The sequence below is a fragment of the Notolepis coatsorum genome (assembly GCF_963971535.1).
Source record: "Notolepis coatsorum genome assembly, chromosome: 5".
NCBI classification, from domain to species: domain Eukaryota; kingdom Metazoa; phylum Chordata; class Actinopteri; order Aulopiformes; family Paralepididae; genus Notolepis; species Notolepis coatsorum.
Genome location: NC_140169.1, coordinates 200,883,284 through 200,897,232, shown reverse-complemented (window position 1 = coordinate 200,897,232; position 13,949 = coordinate 200,883,284). Strand labels below are relative to the sequence as shown.

General features: G+C 43.2%; 1 protein-coding gene across 2 annotated transcripts in view; it reads left to right on the top strand.

Moving 5' to 3' along the window:
* ubxn4 (UBX domain protein 4) overlaps positions 1-13,949 on the top strand; it is an 86,534-nt gene that overhangs the window by 12,052 nt on the left and 60,533 nt on the right. For both annotated transcript variants that reach the window (XM_084313963.1, XM_084313962.1), the window contains exons 4-5: positions 7,576-7,694; positions 13,395-13,611. In XM_084313963.1, the coding sequence (XP_084170089.1) occupies positions 7,576-7,694; positions 13,395-13,611 (336 nt within the window). The remainder of the gene's footprint in view (positions 1-7,575; positions 7,695-13,394; positions 13,612-13,949) is intronic.

Below are 13,949 nucleotides of genomic sequence, written 5' to 3'. Positions count from 1 at the left end.
CCACGGTGATGACATTGATGGACTATCCCACTGCATCACAGACTACATCTGGTTCTGTGAGGAGAGCATCGTACCCACAAAGAATGTACGCTGCTTCTCAAACAATAAACCCTGGATTAGCAAGGACATTAAACACCTGCTAAACAGGAAAAAGAGGGCCTTCATGGCAGGGGACACTGAGCAGGCCAGGGCTGTCCAAAGGGAGCTCAAAAAAGAGCTAAGGGCAGCCAAGGTCAGCTACAAGGACAGGCTGGAGGGCAGACTACAGGCCAACAACACCAGGGAGGTGTGGGCGGGGGTCAGGAAGATCACTGGTTTCAAACAGCAGGGCACAGCTGTGGAGGGCCCTCCAGAGCGTGCAAACGAGTTCAACTCGTTTTTCAACCGCTTTGACCAGAGTGGCCTCCCCACACCCCTCCCCCCACCCATCGACACCAGCACCAGATCACACCTACAAAGCAGCCCCCCCACCCCCCACCCACCCACACCCATCAGCAACGGCACCCCACCCCCAACACCAGCAGACTGCCCACCACCCCCAACCCTGACGATCACAACCAGTCAGGTCAGTAGGCAGCTCTCCAGAATTAACGTAAACAAGGCCAGAGGACCGGACAACACCAATCCCAGGGTGCTCAAGGTATGTGCAGAGCAGCTGGCAGCACCGCTCCAGCATCTTTTCAACCTCTCCCTGAGGCTGGAGAGGGTGCCCCAGCTCTGGAAGACCTCCTGCATTGTCCCGGTGCCCAAGAAGGGACGTCCCAGCACCCCCAACGACTACAGGCCAGTCGCTCTGACGTCACACGTCATGAAGACGTTTGAGAGACTGGTCCTGCAACACCTCAAGCCCCTGGTGCGTGACTCCCTCGACCCCCTGCAGTTTGCATACCAGGCAAACATCGGGGTGGAGGATGCCATCATCTACATGCTCCACAGAGCGTACACGCACCTGGAGAAGCCGCGCAGCTCAGTGAGGATTATGTTCTTTGATTTCTCCAGCGCCTTCAACACCATCCAGCCGTCACTGCTAGCGGAGAAGCTCTCTGCGATGCAGCTGGAGCACGGCTTGGTGGCCTGGATCAAGGACTACCTCACTGAGAGGCCACAGTACGTCAGACTAAAGGACAGTCAGTCTGACGTACTGGTGAGCAACACCGGCGCCCCCCAGGGAACTGTGCTGTCACCCTTCCTCTTCACCCTCTACACCTCAGACTTCTGCCGCAACTCCAGCGGGTGCCACCTGCAGAAGTTCTCAGACGACTCCACCATCGTAAGCTACATCACCGACGATGATGAGGAGGAGTACAGAGCCCTGGTGGAGAGCTTCGTGGGGTGGAGCGACAGCAACCACCTCCAACTCAACACCAGTAAGACCAAGGAGCTGGTGGTGGACTTCCGGAGGGGCAAGAAGAGGCCCCCCCCGATTCCCATCTCCATCCGAGGGGTGGATGTGGAGATGGTGGACTCATACAAGTTCCTTGGGGTACACCTGAACAATAAACTGGACTGGTCGGACAACACAGAGGCCCTCTACAGGAAGGGACAGAGCAGGCTGTTCTTCCTGAGGAGACTCGGGTCCTTCAATGTGTGCAACAAACTGCTGCAGTCTTTTTACCAGTCTGTTGTGGCCAGCATCCTCTTCTATGCTGTGGCATGCTGGGGAGGCTACATCAACTCAAGGGACACCAACAAGCTCAACAAGCTGGTGAGGAAGGCTAGCTCCGTGGTGGGAGTCGAGCTACCTAGACTTGAGGTGATGGTAGAGAGGGGGATGATAAGGAAGCTGGATGCCATCATGGAGAACCCCTACCACCCCCTCTACGACGAGCTAGTCAAGATGAGAAGCTCGTTCAGCCACAGACTCATCCCCCCCCGACACTCAACTAACCGCCTCGGACAGTCCTTCATACCAGCGGCCATCAGGCTCCACAACAGTGGGCAGCGACTAGCAGCCTCCAGGCCCCACAACAGGGGGCAGCGACAGCGACTGCTACCAGACATTGACCTGGGACTTATAGGAACCCAAGGGGGACAAAGTAGACTACCCTGGTACTTTGATTAATGTATACTCAGTAGATAGTAAATTATAACACTACCTCATGCATACTGCACCTTATGTGACACTGTGAATAATGTGAATATTCCTCAGCTAGTCGGATAGTAAATTATATTGACCATATTGATCAAATTGTTTACACTGCCTGTGTTGTCTTTACTACCTGTATACTGTGTTGTTTTACTACCTGTACCCCTCCCCCCCTCCCCCCCATGCTGCTATGATGCCTGAATTTCCCCAAGGGGATCAATAAAGGAATATCTTATCTTATCTTATCTTATTATTAGTATTTTTATTAATATTATTTTATTTATTTTGTCAACGGTGGTTGGTGCAGGGGTTAGGGGGTAGGATTTTTTTTATTTTAAATGAGGCAAGGGGCAAGCCAATGCATGTAATTGGCAAATAATTTAAATGTATGTTTTATGTGCATTGTATGTGCATTGTATGTGCATTGTATGTCCTGCCTCTTCTTCCAAAAGATGAAATAAAAATATATTAAAAAAAAAAAAACAATAATACTTCCGGTCGGGGGCTGCCGTTTTCAAAATAAAAGAGCGAAGTCTAAAACACAAATTTAAGATCGAGTTTTCTCATAGCCGTGAGTAATCGATCAATCGATTACTCACGCCCACCCCTACTACAGACTGTTAACCGTGTGGTAGTGAAAGGGTTAACCTTCTGTATTGTCGCAGTGGAAGGGTTAACCATTTGGTAGTGAAAGGGTTCAATCTGCCATCCCCACACACATGAGAGTCTTTGTCATCATGACGGCATGCACTATCTCTCTTCAATAAACGGGTCTGCTTTTACCATCCGCTGTGTCGAGGAGCCCCTTCCAAAGCCACTTACCATAAAACCTCCAATTAATAGCCTTGGCGTTTATTTGCTTCAATCACTGAACTCAACCGGCCTATATATGGGACATGCCTTTAATTCCTTTTGCCCAAAACTCTTTCTCAAATCAAATATGTTTATTTAAACCAGTATGAATATTACTTGAGGCTATCAAATTCCATCAAATTCAATCAGTGCCCAGCCAGACAGGCACAGACACATACTCGGCAGGAGTGAGTCAGACATAGAATCCAGTGCTATAGGCTGCCTCTTTCTGCCCAGTTCAGCACTGGACAGCGTCCAGCCACACACAGACACATACTCACTACTCAGCAGCTGTGTGGAGTGAGTCAGACATAGAATCAGGGTTCGAAATTAACGGGGGCTTGGGGCAAAATGCCCTCGAAAATTGACCAAATGCCCTCGAAAATCAGTTAAGGGGGGCAAAAAAAGCCCCAGACAGTTTACTAATTATATATATAATTATATATATGCTCTACAGTGCGAGCATTTCCCTCGTATTTGCCCCTAATGATATGTGTGTGTGCAAACCGGAAAAATCATTTACTTGCAGTGTGCGAGACAGACGAGTGATTGTGAAGATTACAAAACAGCTCCGCTGTTAATAGTTCAGATTGAAACTGGACTGAAATTCAGTTTTTGGGTGGAATGTTTGTTCCAAGGAGGAGGGAGGCGGGGCCCGCTGCGTGTTACAGGGAGATGCTTCCAGGCACTTGAGAGGTGCGAACACAGACAGAGCGCTCTGCTCTCATCAAGCATTACACTGCTATCTTAACGTTAGCAAGCTAAGCATCTGCATAGCGCGACCTGTGTAACGTTAAGTAACTTGTGTTCGGCGGGGAAAGACCGTTCCATTTGTAACACAACTCCAATTTGTAACATCCAAATCCGATCCCGATGCGCATTTCCTTCATTCCACAGCGCTGAGCGCGCAACGTATTTCATTGATCGATCTGGCCAGAGCCTATACTCACAAACGTTGCGTGTGTGGGGTTTTTCATCAATTTGAAACAAGCCTCTTGACTGTTGGAATTAGGGATGTTAAAAATAAAATATCTAATAATATTATTCAATATTAGACATTCATTGATCCAGAGGCAACCGGTTATTAGTCTGCTATTTGTAGATATATCAAGACAACAACACAACTTGCCCTCAGGGACAATAATATTTTATCTATTTAGATAAGAGTATGTATGTATTATTTACAGATAATTGAAGGTACCTCAAAACATGAAACCAAGCCATGATGTCACACATCGTGTGCATGTGTGTGTGTGTGTTACTTGAACAATTGTCACTGTGCTCCTAAATTTCTGTGTGCTCCTAAATTTGTATTTAGATTTTATTTATTAACATTTTATTTAGGAGCACATGTGCTCCTTGGGAAAAAGGTTAGCGTAGAGCCCTATATATGGAGACATTAACATTACGTTATCAAACATAGGGACGAAGACTGTAAAAAAAAGTGTCAACAATGTTTTATAATCTTTATGTTAATTTTCATTATAAAAATGTTGTGCCCCCGAAATACAAAAAAAGCCCCCGAAAATCAATTAAGGGGGGCAAAAAAAGCCCTTGAAAAAAAATGTTAATTTCTAACCCTGCATAGAATCCAGTGCTATAGGCTGCCTCTTTCTGCCCAGTTCAGCACTGGACAGCGCCTAGCCACACACAAAATGTGACCAATGTTTGAATGAAAGTCCGGCAACCGGACATAGATAATTAACGTAGACCCGGCTTCTAATCCAGTCTGACCTTTATTAGTCAACCTGGCCATTGAAAGGGACACGTGTACATACGGGACTCTGCTTTTTCATTGTTTTATGGTCTGTGCCGGTGTGAGGCAAGATCGTCTGCCACAGTGGTATTTTATCATACTATCTGTATCGGCTGTTGGAAAAACCCATATCAGTCGACCACTGATGCATGTTTTTGCTCGACATTACTGCAAACTGTACTATAATAATCCTAGCCATAGCAGCGTTGAGCAGCATGTATGAGTAAAGTAGTGTGGAGTAGATGTTTTGAGTGAGTGATGGGGTAGAGACTATTGTAACAAAGGTAGCAGACAGGGCTAAGTGGAAGGTGCAATAATGGTTGTACTCTTAATCAAACACACTGCGTTCACGGAATCGTGGAATTGAGCAATAAAAATGGAATCAACTTAAAAAAAAATATATATATATATATATATATATATATTTTTTTATAAATGTTGTGGGACTTGTACAGCACTTTGTCAGTGCTGTAAAGTTTAAATCTTAGACAAACAAAACACTTTGCTTTCATGAAATATTGTAAGCCGTCATTTGAGGCTTTATAAAAGCAGCACAATGAACACAAATCTGTCAGTGCCGAGTCCGACCTCATCTTAAATAACAAACAACATTGCTTGTTGTAGTTAACAAAGAGAGGCAGAGTTGATTTAGCAAAATAAAAAAAATATATATCATTTATATATATATATATTTTGTAATAATCAAATAGAATTTTCATATTCGAATCCCATGCCCATCGAACGAAGCTTCGAAGTATTTAAGACAGCCCTATTAAATGGACTGTTATATCTTATTAAATTGTGGACATTTATTCATTCCCACTTATTAGACACTATTTCTGATGGTAAAATGAGCGTACAAAGCAAAATACAGAATTCTGAAATATTAAAACGGAATTTGGAAAAAAATAAAATGGAATTTGGAAAAAAATAAAACTGATTTCATATGGCTCTAACCGCTGGACAATGGCCAGGGGCGTTTATTTAATCAAAACGGAACTTTAGAATAACAACAAAACAATACTGGCTCCTATTGGAGCGCCTAACTACCTTACTGAAGGCCAGTCCCTAACTAGGCCGGGCCAAACTCTCGGTTTAGCGTGTCCTTCCTTTCAGCCATTTGTCCTGTTGAAGCTGAGCTGTCTCCCAACAGCTCTATCCCTCTCCCCTACAAGACACACTTTCTGCGGGTATCTGCCCTCTTCGAGAGGCATGCTGATGACTTAATTAGGGGACAGCTGTGTGTGATGCTGTCATAGTCCTCTTCTCTCCATTGGGAGGAGCCAACAGGCTGGAATGTAGCAGCCTTCAACCACCATGCCCCTCAGCCCCATTACACTATGTAATAAGCTATTCATGTGAATACTGTTGAATATCGTGGCGAAGTGAACAAGGCTGTTAATGCCAGATGAGAGCTGTACATTAACATATTACGGACGGTGGAGTGCACCGTTGTGAAGGAAGGGTGCGCTGCATTTATAACACGAGACAAAGTGAGAGCAACGTGGCATGCGGCACAATAATCGCTTTATCTCGATTATCTTGTTTTCATGATCGTGGGAAGACGAGATCCTAATTGAATCTTGATTAATCGCCCAGCCCCTAGTCACGAGTGTTGCAACCGTATGTTTAACACTGCTATCCAGCTCACTGACTATCTATCGGCGGCAGATTCAAGGTGCACGTTGTGTGATACTCTTATCACCACCCTGCGACAGTGGCTCGGGAGGTAGAGCAGTCGTCCGGTAATCTGTAGTTTCCTGGTTCGATTCCCGCTCCTCCCGGGCAGCTTGTCGGGAAGTTGAGCAACCCCTAATTGCTCCTGATGAGCAGGTCGGCACCTTGCATGGTTGCCTCCGCCGTCTGTGTGTGAATGTGCGAGTGAATGAGGAACACATTTTATATAAACGCAGCCATTTACTATTTTATAACAGCCTATGCATCTGCTGCTGTATGTTCTCATTATGTTTTTGGTCAGACGGTATAATTATCGATAACTGCGTGAAATCGATAAGTGGCGTCACTTATAGATTTTTTTGCATGTGAAAAAAAAATAATAATAAAAAAAGGAAATACCTTTTTCTTAAAAAAAAGTCAAATAAAAAAAAAGATTTAAAGTTAGTTCCTGTGTGTGTCATGTGCACTCACTGTAGTCTTTGCGATGCTGTAGTTGGCCCACGACAGCGAGTCGTGCTGAGCGCGCTGCCAGTAGCCATCAGGAAGATGCCGGCTGAAGTGTGGCAACATTTCGAGAAGTAGGAGGGGCAATACATTTGTTGTTTGCAACGTATGTAAAGCAAAACTACCGTTTTCAGGATACACTACCAATTTACGCGATTATTTGAAAAGATGGCATTCTTCGTTGCTCTCCGCCTCCTCCACAAGTAAGGTGCAGCAAGAAGTCCCATGTTATTTTGCAAACATTTTCTTTTATAAATATATAAAAAAAATTATAATAATAAAAGAAATAGATATTTATCGATAATTTTGTCCCGATTTATCGATTCTTCCAAATGGCATATCGTCTCAGCCTTAGCTTCAAGTGAGTTGTGAGGTTGTTAGTGATGCACCGATGTGAAAATTGTGGCCGATACCGATAACTGATATTAATATTGCTGTTCTGGCCGATACCGATATTTACAGATGTCGATATTTTCCAAAACGCATAATTTTTTTTACTTTTGTAACTTATTTTCAGAAATGACTGATATTTTGAAACTATTTAAGACCAAAACATGTAAAAGAAAAAAAAGTTTTTTATTCTTTTTATATCGGCCCTATCTTGATATCGGAACGATACCGATGTGTAAAATAATTACTATATTGGCGGCCGATATATCGTGCATCACTAGAGGTTGTCCTTGACCGCCTCCGTGTGCAGACCCAGTGGTGTGCATGCCGTCCAGCTTCTTCATCGGAGAGAACGGCATCCCCCTCGAGGTCATCGCCGGCAGCGTGTCTGCGGAGGAGCTGATGAAGAGGATCGATAAGGTCAAACAGGTGGGCAATGCACGCTTTCTGTTTCTCCCTGTGCTTATTTTGGTGTTCCCAGTCAAATCTGTCTTGTTTTAGCTGCTCTTAACATGAACACAAAAACCATTAATCATCACCACATTTTATATAACACCCTTTTTTAAGCTGTAAACAATGTCTCAGACCAGTCATTAACATGAATAACCGCAGTGGATATACAAAGAATAGACACTGAAAATGTATTCCAAAATTAAAATGTATTGTAAATTGTTTATCGTTAGTGGGGATGGGCACGTAATCATGGGAAGGAGATTGGTTCCCATAACAAACACCTCATTGTTTAGTTTGAAATGTGTAAAACTCAGGGTTCGCACAAGGTCCTTGAAGTGCTTGATTTTTTATTCAAGGCCTGGAATTCCTTGAAAACAGCAAATTTTTTAACAAGGTGCTTAAAACGTCCTTGGAATTCAAATCAACCATTCGCATTGAACGTTTTTTTTTTATCCATGATCAAATTGTTCTGAATCAAGAAATTGCATTTTTAACACTTTCAGCCATCCTTATAGTCAATGGGCCACGCTTTACAAGATAGGGATTTTCACTGTGCGTCACGATGTTTGCAGGGCTATATCTATATTCTATATTATAGCTATGGAGACAATACTATGGCTCATTTGACAGTCACTATCTATCGTCCAACATGTAAAAAGTATTTCATGTATACGTTCGCGTGTTATCCCGTGGTGAATATTGTATAGTTTCAGAGTGATCCTGGCTAATTCCTGGAAGCTGCGTTATGCTATGCTATGTGAATTTTGCTAAAGGCGTTCGCGTTGCTCGCCTGGACACGTTACTATTTCCAAATCAAAGGTATATAATAGGTATTATGTTTTTTTTTAATACTACATACGTATCATTGCAATCGATGTGAAATCATTGTTGGATCAAAGTAGGATTGATGTCATATACTGTAGTTAGTGATGCACGATATATTGGCCGCCGATATAATATCGGCCAATATGGCCGTTTTTTTACACATTTTTTTTTTTATCTTTTCTTCATTTTTACATGTTTTGGCCTTAAATAGTTTCAAAATATCTGTAATTTCTGAAAATAAGTTACAAAAGTAAAAAAAATATAATGCGTTTTGGAAAATAGCTCTTTATTTGATTATCATAAAGTGTTTTCTATACAGAGATATCGACATCGGTAAATATCGGTATCGGCCAGAACAGCAATATTAATATCGGTTATCGGTATCGGCCACAATTTTAACATCGGTGCATCACTAACTGTAGTCCTTACCTTTACTAGGAGGTATCCGAAAAAGAATATTCCAATTGTCTGATCGCGATTTCCAGTATTGATGTCCATCGGGTCCCTGACATGAACTGGCACAAAATATGCATGCAGTGTGCTGAACGTGTTTCAAAGTGCTCGGATGAAGCGATTAACTTGGCTTGGTCTAAATTATCCGCCCGGACCATAATGTAACACACAGTGTGAAATAGGCCTGCCACGATAACACATTTTGCTGGGCGATTAACACTTTGACTGCCGGGAGCCGTCTTTAGACGTCTTTGCTGGCCATGCTAAAGTTGCCGGGGGACGCTGTACGTCGTCCTTATATCAATATTTCAAAAATCTGCGATCGGATTCATAATGTCCCTCCGCTGGCCTGAGATCCACCAGCAGGACCCACTGAGCTCTCTGGCGGTTCAGGAGCGCCATCTGGTGGCCGATCGGCGCAGGCGCTTAACAGGAAGCGCAGTAGAGGTTTTGCTAGACGTCCGTATTGCTTCCGGCCACTCGGTACATGTCCCGTGACTCTAGCTCGTCACACTACATAGCGATCGATTGCCAATAACTCGATAAACAACATGATTTGGACGTATATACCATTATACAAGCTGGAGATGGACCGGGTAATAATATATCCCATAATGATAAAATTTCTACTCGACGATGATCGCCCAACGGCGCGCGGAGACTGGGGTGAGTTTCAGCGTGTAACGTTACCGTCTTCGATAATAACTGATATTATCAACATTTGACCCACATTAGATGATTGGTATAACGCTGCCCACGGAATTATAAACGCCCCCTCGCCCATCCGGTCAACATCAGATGACGTGTAGTAACTTCTAGAAGTACGTCTAGTTGGAATTTTTTATATCGCGCTGATTGCCATCAAACTGTATTTCATCATCAATATAATGCATTTGGGGCTATATATCACGTTCTGGAGAAAGCTGCAGAAAGAGATGAAAACATACTTATACATTAGACCATGCTTTACTATGAATATGTGAATGAAAAAGTTTAACGTTGCTACACAATGAACAATACATATAGGACTTTGAATGGGCCCTAATAATGGCAATGTAGCAATAGAATTTAAAAAGTTATAGCCCTGCAAAGAAGGGGACTTTCTCCATAGACAAATAGCGCTGGCAATCTATGGTATATCATTAATTTAACCTTAGGCAACCAAAGTGTTAATTGCCCCCGAAAATATCGCGATAAGCGATATTATTGCGACCGGTTAGAGAATTTTTTTTTTAGAAATTTATTTCCCAAAACTTTTATTTTGAAGCCCACCGCTCCGTCTTTTCCGGTGTTTTAGACTTTTATTTTGAAGCCCACCGACCGGACCGGAAGTATTGTTGTTATTATCCTAGCGGCACCTATGAGCGGCCAATTTGTCTCGTCCGGTTCTGTGTTTTTGAGCTAATGATAAAACAAATATTGAGATTGTTGGTGAACAACTAACTTTAGGTTAGTTTTAACGTTAGCTACTAACGTTAGATGCAGCTACTACAGGCAATCAACGATGAGGAGGAAGCGTCAAAGCAGTATATAATAGAATAGCTGTGGTGCGTAGGCACTGCAGCACGACTCGAAACTACCTACTACGTTATAATAAATGAATTCATGTTTAACTTGTCCCCGTGTCCAGTCATTGTAAACAATGATGCATGTAATTGTATTAACGTTATTCTGTGTTGTAGCTATGCTATACGTTGTATTTAGTTTGTTAGCTATTTAGCTAATGTTGTTAGCATTGAATGAGAATCAACGCTAGATCTTTCATCTTTATTTAGCAGTCCAGTTTCTCCGGGCAGTAGCGAGTAACTACTTGGGTCTAAAAATAGCTAACGTTACACTATAAATAACGCTACTTGGTTAAAAGGAGCAACACCATTGAGAAATGTAGTTAAGCTATATGTGGCGTTGCTACTGCCCCACGGAGCTCCCGTGCTGTGCTCTGTAGTAAGGCCAGCGGCCCCCCACACGGACAGTGACTGACAAAGGGGCACTGGTTCCGCCTCATTAAAACAAACGCGCAAATAGCAATTAATCGCGCCCGTCAAAATCATTGCATTAATTTTAATTATCGCGGCAATTAATCGATTTATTGCTTATCGCGGCAGGCCTAGTGTGAAATAAGGTTTCAAAGGGTGGGTGATACTGTCACCTAGCAGGATTTGGCCGGCATTGCACTCTCAGCGTCTCAGAATGAGTCCCAATGATACACCAAGGTCCGTGAGACTAATGAATAAAAAAAATTGAATAAAAAAAATAACTATAAACGATCGAAAACTCGACTATACGCGGGTTTTGGCGCTCAACGCATCGTGAGATAACCCGGCTATAGTCGTGGTTTGCCATGAATGAGTTAAATCTACAGTGTAACTAATTGTCAGAAATTGGTTTTAAGCCATAAATATTGGATCAGATAAAAAAAAAAACACACATTTAAAAGTGAATTGGATCCTTTTAACACTTTGAGTGCCACTCACGGCTAAACTCGTGTTTACGATAGTTACGTTGAAAGCCACTCACGAGATTTCTCGGATTTTTTTTTATTTTTTATTTTTTTTAAGCGATCTGAAATCATATTGCATCACGCGAGCCTACCCTAGCCTACCCAATGGCCGGCCTATAGTCTCCCAGATGACATCATGGATTTTGGAATGGACTCAATGAAAATGGATGGGGGAAAAAAATATTCCGGTCCACATTTTCCAGTCCACTGATGCAGCCGGGGTTACCAGAGTTCATTCTGGAGATTCTGAGCCGCGGCAAGCATGAGTTCTACTGTATACACGTTAGATCTATACACTTATCGATTTTTTCGAATGGTGATCAGGAATTGGAATATACCAGTTGGATACCATCTGATGTCAGGTAAGGAATCTATGTTATCAGTGTTAGGATAATCAGACTCGTTTTGATGAAGATATAAGGTTTTTTCTGATATGTGCTCCACCGGTTTCACTGTAAAATCCATGAGGAAATGAAAACGGCTATTATCAGCGCGCGCCTCGAATGTGCGTGCAGGCACGTATACTATTGATCATCTAGCGTTTATTTGAAAACGATTCATAAATAGGCCGACAAATATCAACGTTCTGGAATATTCCAGTAAAAGATGATTATCACCTCAAAACTGGTGCTTTTCAAAATGCTCTCAAACGGAAATGAAGCGATAAAAAACCAATCTGCCTTGACAGCACTGACTGGAAAATGATTCTTTGATAAGCGACGGGCAGATTAGACACATAGCCATAATTTAAAACATAGATTAGGCAATATTAAGGTTAACATTGGCGCCGATGGTGGCATTCAAGCACTAAGTTGTGCGCCCCCTGGTGGCACTGAAAGTGTTAACACTTTCTTCGCCAGGCTTATGTACATCATTATACCATCCTCTGCCAGCTCTATTTGTCTATGGAGAAGTTCCCCTTCTTTGCAGGGCTATAACTTTTTAAATTGTATTGCTAAATTGACATTACTATGGCCCATTCAACGTCAATTATCTATCGTTCAGGATGTGGGAACGTTATACTTTTTCATTCACATATTCATACTAAAATACGGTCTAAAGTATAAATATGTTTTTATCGTTTTCTGCAGCATTCTGCAGAACGTGAGTTATAGCCCTAAATGCATTATATTGATGATCAAATACAGTTTGATAGCGATTGGCGCGAGATAAAAAATGTTAAATGGACGTGCTTCTAGAAGTTACTACTTATCATCTGATGTTGACCGGATGGGGGTCAACATTATAATTCCGTGGCCAACGTTAGATGATTCATCTAGTGTGGGTGATATGATCATTAGAGCAGTTTGTATCGAACACGGTAAAAAAAAAACGCTGAAACTCACCGCAGCTTCCTTGTAGCGTTGGGCGATGAGCGTGGAGCAAAAATATTCCTATTATGGGATGTTGAAAGATGCGATCCATCTCCAGGTTGTATAATAGTATATACGTCCAAATCATGTTGTTTATCGAGTTATTGGTAACGGATCGCTATCCATTGTGTCGCACTCGAGTCCCGGGACCTATAGCGAGTGATCGGACCGAATTTGGATGAGCACCAGTTTCCGTTTCCGGTTTGGGCAATCCGCCGATCGGCCACCAGATGGCGCTCTTGAACCGTTGGAGAGTTGAGAGGGGAGCAACAGTAGATCTCAAGTCTCCGGGGGAGAAATATGATTGCGATCACAGATTTTTGAAATATTGATCTCAATGACGTGTTACGTCGTCATTGGCAGAATTAGCATGGCGGGGAATGACGAGTTTAGGCGTCCTTGGCGATTAAAGTGTTAAATGCCATTTAAAAATGAAAACGCGCTGGTTAAATAAATAAAGTACTTGAAAGTCCTTGAATTTGCAATATCTGTGGGTACCCTGTCTCTCTCTCTCCGGTGCGACAGATGCACGCTCAGCAGATGCATGTCGGCGAAGGTGGAGAAGCGGTACTACCGGGAGCGGAGCTTCCTATGGAGACCAGGCCGTCGGTCACCGTGATGACGGAGCCGGCTCCAGCTCCAGGAGGAGAGCCCCTCTCCATCCCCCCGGAGCTCACCCAGTCGCCAGCGGCAACAACAGACGCAGCCTCAGCACCAGCCTCAGCACCAGCTCTGTCGAAAGGTCAGCGACTATATTTTTACATTTAGTAATTTAGCTGAACGCTTTTATCCAAAGCCACTTACACAGGTTCTGCACGACAAGTCAGCAGGAAGGGTAACAATGTTCCTCAAACATTGCTCAAACGTGGGTGCTGCAGTGTTGAGTGCATAGTCACAGTCATGAGTCACGGTGCACATGTGCGGTGGTTTGTCCACCAAAAAAGCGCCAAAAGATAGAAAAGAAACTAGCAGAGCCAGAACTGTTCAACTCCCCTGGAGCCACAGCCAGCAGAGAAGCCGGTTTACATTTTTTTTTTATTATCGATATCGCAATATCATTTTTGGCCATATCGCCCAGCC